The sequence below is a fragment of the Ricinus communis genome, chromosome 3, assembly GCF_019578655.1.
Source record: "Ricinus communis isolate WT05 ecotype wild-type chromosome 3, ASM1957865v1, whole genome shotgun sequence".
Lineage (NCBI taxonomy): Eukaryota > Viridiplantae > Streptophyta > Magnoliopsida > Malpighiales > Euphorbiaceae > Ricinus > Ricinus communis.
The window spans coordinates 22,904,632-22,927,574 of NC_063258.1; the positions used below are offsets into that span (position 1 = coordinate 22,904,632).

The window sequence follows — 22,943 nt, forward strand, 5'->3', positions numbered from 1 at the left end:
AATACTTTAGGTTTTCTCATTTTACAGTTTTGGATTGATTTAATTTGGTAAATTATATTATGCAGTCCTAAGCTGAATTATCATTTTATCATGAGTATAAGGAGATAGTTATGTAGTACGTCTTATAATTATTTGGATTGATTTAATTTGGTAAATTATATATATATATATATATATATATATATATATATATATATATATATATATATACATGGGAATCCTACACACCAGAAATTTATTAATTTATCTTTTGTTTCTCTATCTTGGTATCAGAGCCAATTGGATTTCGGGAAAGAAACATGATCTGCATAAAGAAGATTTTAAACTCATTTTAATCTGCATCATATCACTGATAAACAAGCACTGTTCATTTATGCACAGTAGTAAGTCCCGTCAGGTGTAAGGGCAGTAAAACTGGTGGCTTGGTTCATGTTTGTTTAGAAAGTTATCTTGGTTTATTTTAAAATGAATTTAGAACTTTTCTTCTGTAGATCTTCTTCTTTCTCAAATGCTTCTACCTCTGAATCTTCAAGGTACAAAGGTTTAGTAAATAGTGAAGAAATCACTATTGAAGATTTTACAAAGCATATTGATGATTGGGAAATACCCAAAGTTCAAAAGAAACAAATTTATGAGTATTCAAAGTTTCCTCTCTTCAAAACTGATTTTATTATCAAAACTGAAGAAAGAGATATTCAGATTTCAAAGCCTTTTGAAGAAATTTATCTTTTAAATCCAAAGACCCTCCAGAAGCATAAAGAAAAAGACTATAAGTATATCCATATAGGCCTTGTCCAGGTAGGAATAAAGCCCCTTATCAGAGAAGGTTTAGATACTTCAATCTTAGCAGTCCTTAGAGATGCTAGGTTTATAAATTTTTATGATTCTTTATTAGGTACTGTCGAGTCGAGCCTCAATAAAGGACCAATTTCTTTCAATTGTTTTCCAAACATTACAATTTCATTAAATGATAAAAATATTTTAAAAAGCACTGTTCTTCAAATAAAGACACATAATTACAAAATGCTTGAAAGATCTATTTCGATAGCATTGATTTTCAAAATACATTACAAAGCCATGATTTCTGCTTTTGGTTCAAAACACAAGCTCCATTCACCAAAAGGAGAAACCTTATTCCTAAAAACAGATCTCTCCAAATCCAATGCAATAATTCCAAAAACCATTCAATGGAAAGACATCACTCTTCCAGAAGAATGGATCCTTAAAGGTGCAACCCAACCTGAATCACCAAAGCAAACAGAACCAAATACAAATCTCAAAAATATAACCCAGTTTCCAGATGAAAAAGTAAAGCTCACGTTCAACAGGAAATCAACCTCTTTTAGATTTTCTGATGATGATTCTTCAACATCGACCATAGATATTGGAAGGGTATCAAAAATACCTTCTATTATTTATGCTCCTTACAAAGAACCAACTCCATCTCAAACATAACCCAGATTTCCAACATCTGATATACCAAGCTCAAACAATATACTACAAAATGTTGATTACCAAAGCAATATCCCCAGACCAGTTTACAATGAACCAAAGAAAGAAGATAAGGATATAAAGATAGTCTCTACCCCCTCTTCACCATCACCATCTGCAATAACATAAAATCTAGAAGCAGAGATCAACATGATTTCAAAAGATTTTCAAATTGATAAAAAGCTTTTACATGAAGATTTCTATTCAAAGAAAAATCATTCTAAAAAACTTTAGTTTTTTAAGAATTTTTTACAAGAAAAGAGCGATTCAAGAAAGATACTATCAATTTTGCATTCAAAACAAAGTCCAAATCAAATTTTTTGATTGGTTTCAAATTTATTGCAAAGAAAATAGTATTCTTTATCCTTTCAAAGAAAAGCTTATTAGTCCTGTCATTGTAAGAAACAAGGCTCTAGAGTGGAAGGTCGGAGAAAACCAAACCATCCAGTCTAAACATCCTCCCCTTAGGAAGATAACCATTCCTTATGGAGAGAATGAAATAGAGGCTACACCTTACAAACTGATAGGAGAAGAACTAGAGAAGAATGTCAAGAATATTATTCAGCAGAATAATTTCTCGAATACCTATCTTAACACAATAGGGATGCAGCTTGTTAGGATAGAAAGCCAGATCTAGAAACCTCCTATAGTCTTCACCTCTCCAATCCTCAACACTGAACATCCAAAAGAGACAAGCTAATCAGAAAATCTCGAAAATCCAGTCTTCAAACCCTACCAAATCTCAAAGCCTAGCCAAGATCAATTTCAAAAGTAAACTGAGTTTGCTAGAGCAGTCAGAGAACAGCTTAGTAAATTAGCAACTTCTGAGTCTTCCAAAAATCTAGTGCCAGATACTCCTCAAAGCAGTAGGAATATCAGTGCTATAGATCAAGCCCATTGCAATGAATCCAATGATTCAGAGCTTGAAAGTGTCATTGACAAACCCTCCAACATCAACAGATTGGGATGGCAAGCCCCTAGATTGACCTGGCATACTCCTAGGAATACTGCCCCAGATCTAGGAATAGAAAATAGGAACAATATCCTAACCCAATCTAGATTCAATGCCTCCTCCGTCTATGAATGGAATATAGATGGAATGTCAGAATACAATATTCTTGGTCTCTTATAACAGATGACCATGGCAGCCAATGCTTACAAAATCCAAAGTGGTACCTCTGATAGAGCCATTGCCGAACTCCTCATAGCTGGATTTTCTGGCCAGCTTAAAGGACGGTGTGATTACCATCTCACACAAGCACAACAACTCCAAATCCTAGGTGTCATCCAAACCACAATAGAAGGGACCCCCATCTTAGATGAACTAGGAAATCTAATTGAGGATGCTGTGTCAACCTTAATCCTAACGATTTCCCTCCACTTTATAGGAGACCTTTCTCTTCTGAAAGATAAGAATGCTGAGCACCTTAACAATCTAACCTGTAAAAAGCTTAGCAATTTCCAAGCCTACAAAGACACCTTCCTGACCAGAGTCATGCTTAGGGAAGATTCAAACCAACCTTTCTGGAAAGAGAAATTCTTAGCTGGTTTACCTAAGATACTAGGTGAAAGAGTTAGGAATACCATAAGAGAAGCCCATAATGGCCAGATCCCTTATGATTTCTACATTTATGGTGAATTAGTGAGCCTTACCCAGAAAGAAGGATTGAAGATATGCCATAACCTTAAACTTCAAAGGCAACTCAAATGGGAAATGAAGAAGACTAGGCAAGAACTAGGTAGTTTTTGTAACCAGTTTGAGTATAATCCCATAGAGCCTCCCCTTACCTGCAAAGGAAAATACAAAGAAGATTTTTCCAAATCTTTTAAGAAAAAATATTTTTTAAAAAATAGAAGGACTCCCAAAAACAAAGACAATTTCTACAAAAAGTCATCCTCTTCAAAATTTTCAAAACAAAATTTCAAAAAAGATTTTAGTAAAATTACTTGCTATAAATGTGGCAAGAAGGGCCATACTTCAAAGTATTGCAAGTTTTCTAAAATACTCCATGAGCTCCAAATAGAAGATGAAGTTTTAAGCAAAATTTCAGCTTTTCTTGTTGATTCCTTTGAATCAGAGTTTTCGAATAGTGAGGAAGAGTTTTAAATTGATGAAATCAAAACCTCATCCGATTATTTTGAATCAGATTCTGAAGGTATTTCAAAGAATATTAATATGCTCATTAGGCAACAAGAAGCTCTTCTTGAAGCCGTCAAGCATATTAATGACCTCCAAATCCAAAAACAAGTTTTGAAAGAAATCCTAAAAACTGAAACCCTTGTCCCCTCTTCTAGTAAGAACACTTATGATCTTACTATGATCTTGGATAAAGGAAAAAAGCTAAAAAATCCTCTTCCTACCATCCAAGAACTTCAGATAGAGATCAAAGCCATCAAAACAGAGCTCAAAGATTTGAAAGAAAAACAACAAAATGATTCTGTTTTACTCCAAAGCCTAATTCTCAAACAGAATAGTGATTCTGATTCTGAAGAACAAAATGATTTTCAAAATCTTGAGGTTTCTGAAAGTGTTCTAGAAAACTTCATTAATGTTTTAAAGAAAATTACCTCAAGACAATATTTGATTCAAATAAAACTCATTTTCCTTGGTGATTTTCAAATATAAACCATCGCTTTATTTGATACAGGAGCAGACCTCAACTGTATCAATTATGAGCTGGTTCCTAAAAGGTATCATTAAGAGACTAAAGAGAGGCTTACTTCAGCCAATAGTTCAAAGATTAGGATTGCGGGAAAAACTGAAGCTGCAATTCTAAATAATAATATTGCTTTAAAAAATATTTTTATTCTTACAAAAGATCTTCAGCAAACAGTTATTTTGGGAACTCCTTTTATCAATTTAATTACTCCTTTCAAAGTAACTACTGCTGGTATTATTTTTAAAGCTAAAGATTCAAAGATTGTTTTTCCTTTTATAGAAAACCCAAAAAGAGAAATCTCAATCTTATTAAAGCCCACTCAATTTATAATTTTGAGATAAATGCTTTTAATCAAAGGAAAACAAACCCAGCTTTTCCACTTGAAACAAGATATGGGTTTGAAAATGATCCAAAATCAAATGCAAAATGATTTTGTCCAAAGAAAAATCTCTGATTTGCAAAAGAAGATTGAAAATGAAGTTTGTTATGATCTTTCTAATGCTTTTTGGAGACGAAAACAACATATAGTAGATTTACCATATGAAAAAGATTTTTCTGATAAACAAATCCCTACCAAAGCAAGACCCATCCAAATGAATGAAACCCTAGAAAACCATTGTAGAATAGAAATAAAAGATTTAGAGCAAAAAGGTTTGATTACCAAATCTAGATCCCCCTGGTCATGTACAACTTTCTATGTCAACAAAAATAGTGAGATAAAAAGAGGAATACCTAGGTTGGTGATTAATTATAAACCTTTGAATAATGCCCTAAAGTGGATCAGATACCCAATTCCAAACAAAAAAGATCTTCTTCAAAAGCTTCATTGTGCTTTTATTTTTTCAAAGTTTGATATGAAATCAGGATTTTGGAAAATCCAGATTCATCCAAAAGACAGGTACAAAATAACTTTTACAGTTCCATTTGGCCAATACGAATGGAATGTAATGCCCTTCGGATTAAAAAATGCTTCTTCTGAATTTCAAAAAATCATGAATGACATTTTCAATCCTTATTCAAAATTTTGCATTGTCTACATTGATGATGTGTTGATATTTTCAAATTCTTTAGAACAACATTTCAAACACTTGGAGACATTTTTCTATGTTGTTAAGAAAAATGGTTTAGTGGTTTCAAAATCCAAGATATCTTTATTCCAAACAAAAATTAGATTTCTTGGTCACTATATCTCCCGGGGAACTATCACCCCAATTGAAAGGAGCGAAAATGCCAAGAAAATCAAAAGCAAAAGAAGAAAAGTCGACAGCAAGTTCAAAGCCTGTCCAAAGTCCAAAGAAGAAAAATTTGCCTTCCTTTTCAAAGCCCATCAGAACCTGGACCGAAATCATCCATGAAGAAATTGACCAAAGCAAGGCCGATCCAGCCCAACAACAATTGCAAATTCAGGAGTGGCTTGCACAACAAGATCCTGAATTCCTGAAAAGGGTCGAAGAATATTAAAAGCAAGTGATACAACTTCAACCCGAAGCCTTTCCAAAGTCATCATCCTCCTCCAACAAGGATAAAGGTATACTTTCTATCCCTTTTTCAAAACCTGAGATAGAAATTTTTCTTCAAAACCTATCTCAGAGCTCTAAAAGTATTTCAAAGCCCAACTCTCAAAAAATAGTTTTGTCACAAACAAAACTTTTTAAATCCAACGAATATATAGAAAAGTAAAATTTTCAAAACATTTTGACTATTGAGGAAGGATTCTGTACAGAAAGCCCCTCAAAACTGATTTCAAAGATTTTCCCTCCAGGATGGTAATTCAAGTCCTGGAATATTTCAAAGCCTCAATCCTACTACCAGTCTATCCTTGAGGTAACTGGTTCTGCAAAGTTCAAACACTTCCAAAAACACAAAGATCATAAAGACCTCGTATATTCCACATGCACCATACAAAGAATCCTCCACCTTACAGATTGGGGAATGGATTTACACTCTTCAAGATCTTTCCCAACTTCCCTCCAAAGAACCTACCCATCAAGCCTAAACACTTCTTTCAACTATTGGGATTACCAACAAGCTTGGTTTAATACATTTCTTCTTCAAAACGAAGGACAAAGCCATTCTTGGCTTTTCTACTTCGATACAAGCTCAATCCAAACTTCAAAGATCCCCTATTGGTTTAAACAATGGTGAAATTTTTATGGCAATGTTCCTGAGACCATAATTCCAGAAGTTCTACCTCTGTTTAACCTTTTCAAAGCCCACTATAAACCAAACAAAATAGAAAGACGTTTTTTCCCGTTATTTCTATTTTGTTCAAACTTCTTTCTTCCCTGGGTATGTGAGATGGAGAAATCATTCTTACTCGAAGGTTCAAAGTCAAATGGTGGGATAAATTTAACCACAAAAAAAATTATCACTAAAGTTGGTACAAAATTTCCTTTCAAAAAATAGCTTCTTGCCACCTCCGAAAGAACATACCACTTTCTTGGCACAGAAGTCCTTCATAATTCCAAAGCTAGCGGCGGCTCAGACAGAAGAAGATTTCTTACAGTTGATCAAACAATTGTCGGAAACCGCCTCTTCCAAAGGAAAATCAAAAGCTTCATCTTCCTCTTCTAGCACCAGCTCGACAGCAATAGACCAAGATGGTGACTCAAACGAAGATGACTGTTTTGGGATATTCAAACCTATCAAATAATACCTCTGTAAAGCCCTTGGGTTGAAAACCAGAAATGGCAGCCCGAGATATTTATGTAATGGGCCAAAAGCCCAATGTAAAAAAAAAAGTCATTTAAAAAGAAAAAAGAAAGAAGACAAAAGACTCTTTAAAAAAGTAAAAGATTCTTTTTCAAAACATGGCCGACAACTTCCACAAAAGGAGTGAAGCATCTTACTCCATTATCACAAGACTACAAAAAGAAGTGGAGCCCCCTTTATTCCACTAAGAAGAGCATCCAAAGCTTCAAGAAGAGCATCCAAAGCTTCAAGGCCTCTATAAATAGAGGAGTTTCTCTTAGAAGAAGACAGACTGAAAAATACGAAGAACCTCTTGTATTATTCAAGTCATACAAAGAGAAATATAGTGAGAAAAGAGAGAGTATAGTGTGAGAGTGATAGTGAGAAGAAACACTTTCCTCTTATATTCAATTTCTCCTCTTGTAAGTTATATTTCTTTAGTTTAAAACTTTCATTTTAAAGCTTTTTTCAAAGTTTGTATATTTGTTCAAAGTTTGTATTTAAAGTTTGTACCTATCAATAAAATTTTTATCTTCTTATCTACAATCTTTTAGATTTAACAAGCGTATGCTCTATGCTTGCCTCATTTGAGGATCCTGCACACCAGAAACTTGTTGATCTATCTTTTGTTTCTCTATCTTGGTATAATATCTATATATATATATATATATATATATATATATATATATATATATATATATATATATATATTAGTATTGCTCATCATAAATATATATTATTATAATAAAAATTATATATAAAAATGTTGGATAAATTAGTATGCACTATAATATTTATTAAGAATATTTAACTATTTTATAAGTATTTTTCTTTATCATATAGTAGAAACTCATAAAAATACATAAAATATATTAACTACATAAAGTAATCAATTTACAATAATTCTAGTAATAAAGTATCATAATAATAATGAATATATAAATTAATATATCAATAAAACTAAATTAAGAGTATCATATCTTTTTATTTTTTTTAATTTCTTGTCTGTAATTTTTATAAAAATTTACATTAGGCTATTTGAATTCCATAATAGGTATATATGAAATTATGACAAGATGATAATTAGATTAGATTAATCACTTAACTAATTCTATTAAAATTAGAAAAAATTTCTTTTAATTCGTGCTTATATATATATATAAAATCATTTTTCTAATTGAAGTTGTTAAATTGTGATTTAATCATTAATACACATCAACTTTTAATCTTATTATAATCACATCAGCTACTATTAGATAGATATAAGCAAAAATCAAAGTCACAGTAAGTAAACTTTGCATTTGGTAACAATTGTATATTAAATTTATAATTAGACAATTACTAAATTTTAATTTTGATAATACCGATACTTAGGCTCATCCTCCAACAACTAAAACCTAACCCAGAAACCCTATCAATTCCCATGCTCTAATGACATAACATTATTGAGAATATATTGCCTATGAAGCTAGACGTTGTAGGTGTAAATGGAGTTGGATATTGGGATCTATCCTCTCACACAGTGGAAGAGAGAAGTGGTGACCACAACATTGAATAGAAAATGAATTCTTGTTCCCTCAACAGTCTCATCGTTTATGAAGAAGGAACTCTTTGAATCATATAACCTATCCCTGTTTTCACCATAGAAAGCAAGTTTAAATTTCCACCCTCAACTAGCTTCAAACTCTACTTCAGTTTTTGAGACAATTTCAGCAACCGATATCGGAGGTTAAAGCCTCAGCTTATCAATGAAAGAATGAGATAGACGCACATACCGCACCTAGGATACACATGCGATCTCTTTTTGAGATAAATATGCACATGTAATAGATGTTTACAAATATACAATATATATATATATATATATATATGATACATAAATTCTTTTGATATTCTTTTTATATATAGGATATTTATTTTGATATATATATTTATTTTTATTTTAACATGTATACTTATTTTTATTTTTAATATCATATTAAACTTCATAATTAAATAACAATTCTAATTCTAAAAAATAATATTTTAAATATTATGCTTACTAATAAATTATCTTTTTAAGTATACAATAATTTCTAATTCTAAAAGATAGTAATATTAATTATATTGATAGTATTAATCTATATAATATTAGAATTAATTAATAAATATTTCTAGAATATTTTTATATTAATACACTCATAAAATTTTAAAATATTAAAATTTTTTAAGAAAAATTAAAAATATCTAATTTATTCTTATTTTTAAAACATGACGAATACATATTAAATATTAAAAAATTTATTAATTTTATTTATAAATTTGATATTATAATCAGATAATCATAACGGTCGTGCAATGCACAAGTAAACTATTATATGTTAAAGCTAAAATAAAAAGAATGGTTTAACCACAACTTGCTATGTAAGATTACTAAAATATATTTGTCAATTATTTTATAAATATTAATTCATAAAATTAATCTCTTTAAATCTATAATGTATAATAAAATTTTAAAATTAAATTTTAAAATTTACTTCTTTTTTATTATTTTAATTCATCAATTAATTTTATTTTATTTGTATATGGTATTTTTTGTTATATTACAAGATCTTGCTTTAAACTTAATTATTCATTTGAAATATTTAACTTTATTTTTAGTTTTCTTTATTACTAATTTGAATTCTTATTTTTTCTTTTTAAATTGTTTTTATATATTAATTTTAGAAAAAATTCTAAACATTATATAGTCTTATAATATTTTATGATTTACACCTATAGAAACATAAAGAAGAAAAGGAAAAAAAATTATTTTAATAAAAATATATTAAAGTCATTTAAGTTTTTCTTAATCACATCAATTTTTTTCTCTCTATGCTTCTATCTTTTATCTTATTTATATTATTAAAATCTAATTAGTAATGAATAATTAACTATATTTGTTCATGCATATTCTATATTGGCAACAAAATAGATCTTAAGTATGATCTTCTTGATTTCTTTTTACATTTCATAGATTCTCACATTATTTATTTTAATTTTTAATGTTCAAGTTAATAATTTATATATTAAGTAAATAAAACTAGGTTGGTTAAAATGGGTTAGAATTAGTCAGAACCAAGAGACTAGTACAAAATTAGTTTTTCGTCAACTGAAATCGAAACTGTAGATTTTAATTCTAACTTATAAATTAAAATAATTTATTTCAATTAATATTTTTATTTATTAAAAAGGTGATTGGACCTGCTGGATCGAGAACTATGAACCGGAACCAGCCGATTTCACTGCCATAATGTTTACATTTATTTATACTATGTTAGTTATCATATTTATGTTTGACATACAAACCAATATCAATACAAAATATTTGATATATACATGCTCCATTTATTATATAGAAATTATAATATTTAAATAAAGAATTAACTGATATAATTACTATACAAGATATTATAAATTTAGTTATAAAATATGAATATAAAATTAATTCATAAATAGAACATATATAATTTACCGATATAACATTTAATCAAATTCTATGCAAAGCGCGTATATTAAACTAGTTACTAGATGTTTACGAATACATAATCCTATTTCAAGTATATTATTTATCAGATGATTATTTTATAAAATAAATAAGCCTAATTATTATTTAGATAATGAATTTTTCACTTTTTAATAATTTTATCAAATTATTTTAAAATTTTAAAATAAATATTCATGTTTTTAATTTATTTTCGAAAATATTTTTCAATGAAAGTTTTTGAAATCTCACGGTAAGAAAGATAATGTGGAAAATTGACTATGTTTATGACGTGTCTAAATTAGTACTCGCAAGTGTACATACCGAATGTTAGTTCGAGCAAGCTCAACACGAAGTCGATCTTAAAAGGAATTGTAGAGCATATATTATAAAGACCAACTATCACATAAAATATTGAAGGTAAATGTAAACACTCTATGCCAATGTTTTGAAAATTATCTTAAATTTAATAAAAGAAATTAAATAACTAAAAAATAAATATGCAACTAGAATGATTAATATGAACTATATGATAAAATAACATTTAGTTTAACTTATACTTAGTAATTTCCTTATTTTTCTTAAGTCCAAATCTAACGAATGAGATGGTGACGTGCCTTTTTCCTAAGTCACTCAAGCTAATGACGCAACTTAGGTTTTTTATACTAACATAGATTAAAGTAAAGATGATGTTTCTAATACTTTTAACCTAAAAAATTTTATAACAAATATTACTATTAAATTTATATGATAGTCAACCAATAATAATAGTTAAAACTAATATAAATATGAAGGTACATAAATTATTCATTAAACTCAATATATATAAGGTTCATACATAAATAAAATGCTAAACTAAACACTTATAGAACTTAGCCTAACATACTTAATCCAATGGTCATTGTAATTAAATAGAAAGACCTAAGATACATAAAACATAAAACTAAAATTTCCTCAAAGTTTAAAGGCCCTTCAAGGAATGAAGAAGATTGATCCTCTCTCTCTACGTCTTCAAAAAGCTTCTTTGATTCTTGGAAAAATGATGCAACAAAAACTAGTTAGATGTAGAAGATGATGAACTGTAGAGAATAGTAAAAACCTTCTCCATAGAGAATCATAATAGAAGAAGAACTCTCGGTTTTAATTAACCTCTACTCCTTATAGAGATCCCTTTGTTACAGTTCTTTCTCAGCACATAACTACTATAATTATCATTTACTGTCCTAAATAAAGTAAATAACTTAAAAGATAATTATCCATTAATTATATCATAATTAATTAAATCCCTTTCTTGAACCTTAATAAATTCGGTTAGGTCCAAGCTATTGGTAGCCCACATATATGATTCCCAAGCCTTTCCAATTAAAATCATTAATGTGTTTTTAACTCAAATTCTTCCCTTTGTGATTATTTTCTGAATTTAGACAAGAAAATTAAAGTGAGATAAAAATACATATTTTCACCATATTATATATAGATATATATCATTAAAACTCTAAAATACCCTTAAATATCTATTTATAATTTGAATCGATCAATTTATTAAATAAAAATAATTATGAATCAGTAAAAATAATAAACTTAATAATATGATCACTAAAGAGTCTCATATATGTATATTTCTCTTATATTTCACATTGACTCACTAATAACTTATGTTAGTAAACAAAATTAACACATTATTTTTCTCATTATAAAATCTTAAATATTATTTCCAAAATGTATTTTTAAAAATAAATTAAAGCATAAATATTTGTTTTTCTAAAATTTGAAAGTAATTGTATATATAAAATTATTAAAAGTATAAAATTCAAGATTTAATTATTAACTAAGTTAAATACACACAAACACACACACACATGTATATATGGATTAGAGGCTTAATTGCAAAAAAAGTTCTATACTTTGCACTTATTATTAAATCTAGCATGTACTGTTCAAATTTTTAATTTTGGAATCAAATTTTGACATTGATTTCAATTTTAACCTCCAGTGAAATTACTAAAAAACTTTTATTAGCATGCTATGAAATCCGACAACAATAAAAATGTGAAATTTAACACTTTCACTATTAAAATATTATCGTTTAAGCAAATAAGATTAATGAAACTCTAAATTTAAAAAGAGAAAAAATATTAATTATGTACTTGAATGATAATATTTTAGTAATGAAATGAATCAATAACCCTAATATTGACTCAATTCTTTTTTAATTATTGCCGAAATTCACACCAAGTTAGTAGATCTGTTGAATAATTTTATTAAATGCTAAAATTAAAGTCAATGTTTAAATTTAATGTTGAAATTAAAAGTTCAAAACTATATGCTATATTTGATAACAAGTGCAAAGCAAATTGAATATTGACATGAAATAAAAATCTAATAAAATTCTAATATATAAAAATATAATATCAAGAAATTGTGAAATAATAAATAATTAGTAGGCAGTTAATCTTTTGTTATAAATAAATAATTTATTAAGTAAATCTCTTAATTATATTTCTCCTTAATTTTTCTTTTTGTTGTTTTGTATCGCTATTTCAAATTACACTCCTTAACTCTCTCAATCTTAAATTTAACCATTATAAACCAATTTATCTATAACCGATTTTTTATCTAGATTTAATATATATATATATTTCACTTATATACTAAATGGATAAATAATTAAAATACATATTAATTAATTTTCTAAAAAATAAAATATTTATACATATATTATTTTTTATTAATTATTAATATATCTAAATAAAATTTTACTTTTAATCTAAACCTAGCTTTCTTTCCTTCTTATACAAACAAATTCGAGCCAAATAATATCAACCCCATATTAAAGCCACACGATTCTCGAGGAGGGAAAAGGAAGCAAAATATTTTCAATGCATGAAAGAAATGGACGTGACACATCCAAAAATCATGCACCACCTCATTGCATAACACTTTCACAAAGGACTTGTAATGTGGACATGGGGCGAACCAATTATGCAATATTCTTGCACATACATTGCCCTTGTGATGCTTCTGCAAAAGTGTCGGGGTCCCCTACTGATATAAGTGCACCATAAATATCATTGATCCTGAAGAACTACGGGCTGTGGACTTAGTGCAGCTAGTTTGAATCAAATACTTGCCCCTTTTCCGCACCATCCCCCAGCAGCATGTTTCAGAACGATGATATTCCCACCAGAAGAATATGTGACATGTTAAACTCATTTTCGGACAATGACAAGGCAAGCTTTATGTACCCATCTTATTTATGTCTCGCCTAACACGACACTGATCTTCCTAAACGATTACATGATGTCTTATCCTCCATTTTATTGGAAAAAGTTGAAAGATTCAGACAATACATAATAAGAAAAATAAGAACAGTGTCTGAAGATCAATCATCGAGATGTTCAAAATAGAATCCACGAGATCACCTCTCGTACCACTTCCAGCTAAATCCTGAAATCTAGCTCATTTTGCACAAGGCAAGTAAGCAGCCAGCAATTATCTTCAAGTAAAAAGTTATATTCTGAAAAGGCAGCAGCATATCTCCCGGGGGCATGTTTAGTCTAATCATCATCTAATAATGATTTGGATGCTTCGTTTAGTCCAATCATGGAGGATATGATTTTGATGCCAGTTCGCAAGGTGCATTTTTTGCGAGCTTGTCAACCAAAAGAGCCACCCTAAATCTACAATGACGAAGATCAATCAATCAACTCTCCACACCAATTTTTACTGTTACTTGGAACTGTTTATGAGCTACCGGATGCTACTTATTTAGAGTGACAGGATTTATTTAGCCACCCGTCAATGAATTTGAGCTGTGCCACCAGATGAGAAATATGCATATCCAACGCCAAATTCATTTACAGCTACCACTCCCAAGTAAAACATATATGAAACCATAAACATGTGCACACAACAACAGAAATGGAAAATACAACCAGTAAAAATTTATCACTCTCTCCAAGCATAAGGATGCTTCTGTCTACTTGCCCAACTTCTTCATTGTCTACTCAATGAGAGAATCTTTCTTAGCTGTGAATCAAGCATTCCTTTCCCTGTATATCATAATAAACCAAAGAAGTGTAAATTCTCATATCAGTTTGATATAGGAAAAATAATGAGCCAGGAGTAGAGATAAATAACATGACTCGGTTCATTACACTATAAATAAATTAGGAAAGTAATTAAAATCAAACTCGTTTATAAAAGAAATAAAAAAGTATAACCAAACCTTAAAAAAGAATTAAGGAAAGAAACCAATGCAACTTAAATTACAATTATAATAGCAGTAAACACTTCGTCAAAACAGTTTTACTCAAAATTTTATAGCAAAGTTCCACCAGCGAAACTGAATTCAAATTTACAAAAGTCAAAAAAAAATTTCGGTAGCAAGAAATTAAATGCGACACAAAATATTAATTTCAGAATAAGAAGAATGCTGGATTATAAAACTTTTCAGCTTTTTTCCCAACCTTCATAAAAGATTGATCAATTAAAATTGCTCCTATTACTATAATAAGAAGGGATGCATGCATCTTACTGAAGAGTTCTACATATGAATCACACCTCTAATAATTAATACTGTCCTACATACTTTTCCAATAAGGTTTGCACACCAAATGTTAATTATGGTATCCTGTTGAAACCAGAAAAAAGTGAATGAAACCAAAAAGAAAGAAAAAAAAATTGTCCAGTCAAATCAGGGTAAGATCAAAAGTGGATCCAAACGCATCCAAATAGCCAGCAAGATTAAGGAAAAACTCGGGAGTAGTAGACAATGACAATCAAGTGATAACGAATGTGACCTGACACAGAAGATGAGCGACAACTTTGGTACACCATGTGCTTCACTGTTTCCCTGTGCACCAACTTTTGTTGACCTGGAATGCTACTTTCAGGGAGATCGCCCTGGGTAAATCGGTCCTCCTCTACTGTTACATTTGACGTCTTAACAGTGGATCGATTCTCCCCGTTAATTAATTTCCTCATAGAGCCCGCATTAACCCGTGTACTGTACTTGCCAACACCTTAAGCCATAGAAGAAAAGAAAGCGATGGTGAAATACTAGCAAAAGATCCTGAATAACAGTAGAATCGCAGAAAGTAATTCTTGCATTAGTCCAACAGAAAGCAACTCGAAAAGAGAAGAAAGTTTCTTTAATGGCCCAGAAGAAAGTAATCGTTGAAAACTAAATGCAACGAGAGCACAATATGATCAATGTTATAACAAAGAAGAATCAGAGTGATATTGCTTCTTCATGTCAGCCTGTAGACGGCCTAATTCAGCTAAAATTGCTTGCGTGCGTCTAGGCGACAGCGCGTGGTTTGAATTGAGCAATGAAATTCAATTTCTCCAGTCACTGTAATCCTTTTATTGAGGTATGCAGAGTGTCCAGACACATAATTCAATAATTTATGATATTCGACTCTCAAACTGGTCGTCTTTTGGCTCAGTCACCCAAACAAACTTTGTAACTATGCTAGTATCACTACCTTATCTAGATGATTGTTCTGAGCAATTCCCCTAATTCAATTAGTTTATTTCTTATTTCTGGAAGATTTACACTTGCTTTTTTGTTTTTTTAATAACATACTATTTTTATTCATTTTTATTTTTTTTCACATTAGACTATATATGGATTTCGACAGTGCCCTTGGAACACAGGTTCTAACCCCACAAAAATTTGTTATTTAACAATCCCTGGCAGCCACATATGATGCCGACCATCTTATTTAGAGTCATACAAACCAGTTACAAACAAAGACAACAAAACCAATTATCAAACAGCTTGTAAGAAAGTTGTGCTAGTGGTAAAGCCTTGAGGAAAACCATAGCACTTTCACTAAAGCGCTTTCCCTTAGCAAACAGCATAAGCCCTAGAAAACTAATTTCTTGGGTGTGAGTTGGGAAGCCTGACTTTGCAACAATCAGGACTTTCTAGGGATGGGGCCCTAAACACTCAAGTTTGATCATTATCTCTTGGTCCTTTGGTAGGCCTAATGGACTTGAGTTCTATGATTGGATAATCTTGATGGGCTTGACCTTTAATCAGCTTTTACCTAAATTCTTTTTGTGGGTAGCCTTAGTTTGTATTCGACATTGTAGATCTACTATTGGCTAACATGTGTGGATAACACAATCTGAAGCTTATAGAAGAGTGAGCATATGTTTAGAACTGCCCAACACAAGTCCAAAACAAAGAGGTTTACTCTCAGCAGTGATTAGACATCTATGAATAATGAAGCCAAGTCCTCAAGTATGTAAAGAGTGGTAGAAATGTAATCCACATCAATATCTGACCAGGCAGTAACCATGGATTGCTCAAGTATGGTCTTAGCTTGTCCAATTCTTACCGCCCAATGTATTGAAAACCTTGTGAATGAGACATTACCTTTAGGGAAAATTACTAATTTAGGAGCAAACACAGGAGCATATAAATAACCATCTGATTTCAGATAATCCCCAACTTTCTCTGCAAACCTCTTCTTCTTCCCTTTCATATTCTCCTTCATTTCCACTGCACCTAACACCAAAATGAAGACCAGAAATATATTAAATAAAACACTTAAAACCCATAAACATAAACATGAAAAACCAAACAAATTCCTGAAGAGCAGTTATTACTTGTAGTAGTAGACGAAGAAGTAGAAGAGACAATCTTTGATGCTAGAAACTGATCAGTTCGTGGAGATGATGATATCAAAGGAGCAAACAAGTAAGAATCAGATTTTAGATAATCCACAACTTTCTTTAGCAATGTTTTCCTGTTTGTTTTGATGGGTTTCTTTCTCTTTTTTACTCCTAAAGCCGCTCGCTTCTCCATTTTCATGCTCAACGAAAAGAAACAGTGAGAAACAGAGAACACATACAACAACTGCTTAAAGGAAAAGCAATTGCCCCTCAAATGGGGCGGTTGGGATCATTATGGATACATGGCAGTCTAGAAGAGTGGCAACTGTCACTTTAGTTTTATGTTCCGGAACAGACGACGACATGTGGCAACAGCAGTCCACGGAAAGACATGCAGGTAGCTGCCTGAAGCGACAGCAGCGGTTCACGGAAAGACATGCTGTTTATCTAAAGCACGTCTTTGCTGCATTTCTCCCGAGTCATGAATTATGAGGAAATTGATTGCCCGTCCAAATACATATGTAAAGAAACTTAAAAAGCCCAATAAGCCCGCTCGAGGGACAAAAATAAACTCTGAATCAAGATTTCTGAATATCATTAAACTATATTAGCAAATTTTTATAGTATTAATTCTAATATTTTAATTTTGTTAAATTATTATATTATCAGATTAAAAATAGACGTTAAATGAAAATACACATCTATTGATTAAATGTTTTAATATTTATAAATTATTACTAAAATTATACTAATAGATCTTTCTCTATATTCATCTCATTTTATTATATTATACTATCGTATTATATCAGTTTATTAAAGAAAATTAAAATATTAATTTATACTTATTAATATAATAAATTATTATATTAGTATTACATGTGATAGTCAATTTCAAACTTTCTGTATTTAATTATTTTAGAATTTATTTATATATTAAAAGAATATAAATAAAGTATAATATTTTTAACTTAATTTAATACTAACTAACTTGATTAATTATAAAAGATATTATTTTATAAAAATATTTCTATAGAAAGTATTTTCTTTAATTAAAGTGTTAGTCTAATAAAAAAAACAGAAAAACTTATTAGTAAAATTTAATAAAATTTAGGAATGTTAGATCTTTCTACTTATAAGACTAAAGCTAGTATTCTTACATAAAAATAATAGTTAATGAATGGGAAAATCTACCAAGAGAATATAATATTTAATTTTATTAAATGATAAAAATATTAAAATTAATTATTAAAAGAAGAGTTACTTATTATTATAATATAACAAAACTGAAATATATATATGAAAATTTGAATACATAAAAGCAACATTCTTATAAATTGAGTTATATATCACTAAATTTATTCATTTATATTTTTTAAGTCGCTAAGTTTCTAACTTTCACATTTACTCGACTTTCTTTTTGTTTTTCTTTTCGAACTTTTTTATCCAAAGCTATATGGAGCAATCCAAAATTAATAATTATTTTATTTGTGCAAGAAGATATATATTATCAAAATTTTCATTGTCCATGAAAATACAATTTTATAGAAATTTTTTTAATTCTTTTATTCATTAGAAATTTCAATGATATGTGTCTTATGCAATAGGGAGTACCAATGTCCTTATATTTATCTCATATTTTTACATATATATTTTGTCTCTTTACTAAATTAACTAAAATTTCAATTAATATAAATTGTTACGATAAAATTGGTAATTTTAAAAAGAAAAGATAAAATTGAAAAAGCATGCAAAGCTTTGATTTCCTTTTATCAATAAACTTTACAAGACCTTAGTCAAAAACTTTATTAGTTAGTGAAATTTATAAACTTAGAGATCTAAACTGTTACAGATATGAGAATAAATAACAAATGAAGTTTGCATATGCACATGTGCTTTGCTTCATCTTTAACAATCATAAAACAACAGAATATCATTTTATTTAAGAGAAGTATGATATTTGAAATAGCAATTTGATGGGTTAAGTTTAGTTGGCGTGGGATGCAAGTGCCTTGTTGAACAGCTGCAAATTTTGACCTCTAATCCCATTTATATAATAAGTCGACTAAAAATAAGTTAAATTTTCGTAACCAGTTCAAGGAAACTTCTTGTTTCATCATTATATTATTGGTATCATTATCTTTTGGTTGTCAAGATTAAGCAAAAGGTTTCCTTTTGGTTTTATTCTTTTTATGGAAGAATTGGAGGCCAATTTCATGCAAGTTCCTTTGATTCATGGAAGTGAAACAAAAGTCCATTGCACAGGTGACAATGCTGATTCAGCATCCAAATTTAGAATTGAAGAGGCTGAAAAGCTTATCAGAAGTATCAATCAAGAACGCTATAAGATTCTCTATAAAATAGAGGAAAGATAGGTTTGAATTAATCTTGCATGATTAATGTTGTTCTCAATACTACATGTATATACTGAACAACTAACTACTTCTGTGCCAAAAAATCTGAGACTCTCGGTTTAATCTGTCAACAGTTTGATAAGAGCAAAGAAATATCACAACTGAATGGCCTAATCAGGAGAGAACGTGTGTTCAAACAGCAAGTAGTTTGGCAGAATCGAATAAAAGATGTCTTGGTACAAGCTTTACAGAAGCCAAATTTTACAGACAAAGAACATCAAGAAATTGCTATTAAGTCACTCTTATTGGAGGAAGGAACTAATTCTCATGTAAGAATGAATCCTAGTTGTATTCGCATTGAGAACAGGATAATGATGTTTCTGTTTTCTTCTCATTTTTACAATTGTTGGCACTATCAGGATTTGCATTTCCGGATGCTACATGGAACCAACAATCTGGCTAAAGAGAAACAACTCTTGAGAGAATCCTGTAGAAGTCAACAACAAAGAGTTGTTGGGGATTCATGTTTATCAGCGGATGATCTTTAGAAATTTGTGTGTAAAATCAATACTTGGAATCTGAACTGTTAATCTTACCATGAAATCATTCATGATTATGCATTTCTTTTTCTTATTGGTTTTGTGTTGGCTTTGGGAACAGATTTCATGGCTGCATTACTGTAGACAATGCTACAAAGACGAAGTTTGGCTGAGGGACATCCTGTTGCTAATCCATGACTTTCAGTGCACAAGGAAGAAAGCTGCTGCTAAGGTTGCCCTAAAGGGAATGATTTGGAACTGCTGGGGATCTAAAAACGCAATACAAGAGAAATATATGTAAGAATCAGCCATGAGTTATGGCAGCTTGTAGAAAAGGAACAAGAGGAAACTAAGAAGGATCTCTTGGCATTGAAGACTAAAATCAAGCATGTTGAGAGATGCGTGAAAGCTACAGAAGGAGATATAGCTGCTTTACATAAGAAAGTGGCAGCAGCAAACCAGAGAAAGGGTAAAACTTATGAATGCATTATGTACTAAGGAAACAACATAATGAAATAATATATTCAAAGTTCTCTATATATTCATGAGTTGATCTCAATTGTGCACTTCCATTTCATGTGGCAAGTGATATAACTTTAATTTGAATAGCATATTGGCTATCTTCGCTACTGTCTAGCATTTGAATGTATCACAATGCTCACTGTAACACCTGAATTTTCTTTTTTACCTACTCACTTAGCTTAACAAGTATTATTTAATTTTGCACTTATATCAGTAGTAATATTTCCGTTGCTCATGATCATACCGACTTTTTTCCGCTGGGAAATATTTATAGTCATAACTAATTTGGACCGGATTTAAATATGCTATTGCAACACATATCTTGGAACCAGACAAAAAATCCAACCAAAGTGAAGCCCAAAGCGCTCTTTAAACCGCTTGATGAATATCATTTCCACTGTGTTAGCTTTGATTAGATTAGAAAAGATAAATAAATAGATCTTTTGCAACTTGTCATATTCATTAAGCTGAGTAGGAAAATAATTTACTTGGGCAGCCGAGATGCTGAGAGGTCACTAGCTCCATTGTTCATAATAAAATATTTTCATTAATTTTATCACCATTGAATAAAAAATATATAAAATTTAATTGCACATGCTATTATTCTTTGCCAAGGCAATAAATAGTGTTGACTTTAATTGGCGTGGGGTGTAAGGGTGTTTCTCGACTTGCTGAGTATGTTTAACTTGTCCGCATATACCTTCATAACTGGCGAACAAATTTAGTTATTAACAATAATTTTTTGATTAACTTTTTGATGAGAATCCATGTAGCATAATGAATCATACTTCAATAAAAAATCCTAATTCCACTAAAGATCCTAATCCAGCAAGGAGTCCTGATGGCATCAAGAATTCAAGCAACAAAAGGAATCATATTTCCACTAGAAATTCTAATCTAATTAGGAGTTTTACCGAGATTCAACTTTGATTAATTGTATTTCATTTATGGATTAAAGCCCAACGTGAAGACATGAAGGTCAGATCTGATTTATGTTGAATTCAAGCCCAACCGTAAGGCTCAAGTCCAAGGTTGAATATTCAAAGTCAAAATCCAAGTCAAAATAGGAGTATTCTTTAACAAGTCCAAGTCAAAATAGGAGTTTGCAACTCTTTTACTTCAAGTTTTCTTTATTTAGGAGTCTTGGCAGCATATCCTAGTCATTCTAGGATTATGATTATTTTATTTTAAAACAATACAAATAGAGCTATATAATTCAAAAAAAGTATATATAAAATCTTTGATTGAATAGGATTATGATTATTTTATTTTAAAACTCTACAAATAGAGCTATGTAATTCAACAAAAGTATATATAAAATCTTTGATTGAATAGAAAACCTTGTTTTTGCTTAAAGAGTTTCTTTGAGTGTTCTTGAGATTAAAGCTTATTGTTTAGGTTTTGATTTCACTTCTATCTTAATTTAATTCTATTAACTTGTTAGTTTCTAGGATTAATTAAGTTCATCTCATTATAGCTATTGATCTTATTTCTTTATAAATAAGGGTGATAGTTCCACAAATAACTTTTGGCAAACTTTATAAGTATTGATCTTGGCGAGTAATCTTCTCATCCAAAGAAGGTTTACATCATTTGGTATCAAAGCTAGCTTACAAGGTTTGGTTACGTATCCTATTTGTTATCTTCATTGTTCTTCTACTCACATACTCTTTTGTTTTCAAATTTCTTTTCATCTTCTTCTCTTCGTCAATTTGTTTGGTTAAAGTCTTCGAGACGTTCTAGATAAATTGGTCTGTGATATCTTTATTTTATTATTTCGTTTCCTTTAATTTGCTTGATCAAAGTCTTCGAGACGTTTCAATCAAATTAAGCTCTATGTGTTTTGTTCTTGTTTTGTTTTTTAAAAAAAAATATCAATCCATTAGTTTCTTCTTCTTTGTGATTCGTTTTCTTGTCTAGAGTATTTTCTTTTATTCAATTCATCTTCTTTGCTATTCTTAGAGTCCAATTCATTTGTTCCTTTTGTTTCTTAAGTGTTAAATACATTCTTTATTCTAGTAAATCAAATCTGTCCTTTTTGTTTAATTTGTTTATCAAAATTAGTTCGTTATTAGTTCATCTTTAGCTTAATTAATTTTTATACTAGCTTGTTAATTGTGTTTTGTTAAGTTGCTTGTGATTTTAACTTTTACAATTTGAGTTAATTTTGAAGGGCACAAAGACAAACTCTTTCTTTGATTGAGTGAAACACGAGAATAAATGTCTTTACTTTGAGTGTTAAACACGTGCGATTGTGTGTAAGATATGTTTTGTCAGGAGGAGTTTGCTAGAGGACGTCGAGATCTTCTTTATCAATCTTATGATAGATTGTGGGGACAAAAGAATGATGATTATTATGGAAAGTGTTTGCAAAATTTTTATAATCCTAAACCTAAGCCAAAAAAAGATAGAAAGACAATCACGTCAAGATTTCATTGATGAACTTTCAAAGGATATAAAATCTTTAAGGAGTAGCCTTAAAAATAGTTTTGAAGATTTAAAGGGATTGGAGCATCTTGAAGATAAAGCTGAGTCTAAACCATCTTTGAAAACTAATATT

At 29.9% G+C, this 22,943-nt stretch overlaps 1 protein-coding gene and 1 pseudogene across 3 annotated transcripts; one reads left to right on the forward strand and one right to left on the reverse strand.

The window, feature by feature from the left end:
• Positions 1-14,182: 14,182 nt before the first annotated feature.
• LOC8277240 lies at positions 14,183-17,245 on the reverse strand. 3 transcript variants are annotated; one of them, XR_007215236.1, is made up of 5 exons: positions 16,966-17,237; positions 16,733-16,864; positions 15,147-15,368; positions 14,908-14,977; positions 14,183-14,396 (listed from the first exon to the last, which is right to left on the reverse strand). XR_007215236.1 is itself a non-coding variant. In XM_015724804.3 (4 exons), exons 1-4 carry the CDS (start codon positions 17,168-17,170, stop codon positions 14,341-14,343), a joined length of 609 nt encoding a protein of 202 aa, XP_015580290.2. In that variant the 5' UTR covers positions 17,171-17,245; the 3' UTR covers positions 14,183-14,340. The 3 variants fall into 3 exon arrangements, 2 of the variants coding, with proteins under 2 accessions (XP_015580290.2, XP_002528206.3); XM_015724804.3 differs by lacking the exon at positions 14,908-14,977 and having other exon boundaries at positions 16,733-16,858; positions 16,966-17,245; XM_002528160.4 differs by lacking the exon at positions 14,908-14,977 and having other exon boundaries at positions 16,966-17,229.
• Positions 17,246-19,203: 1,958 nt separating this feature from the next.
• On the forward strand, positions 19,204-20,359 carry LOC112536319 (annotated as a pseudogene).
• The last annotated feature ends 2,584 nt before the right edge of the window (positions 20,360-22,943 follow it).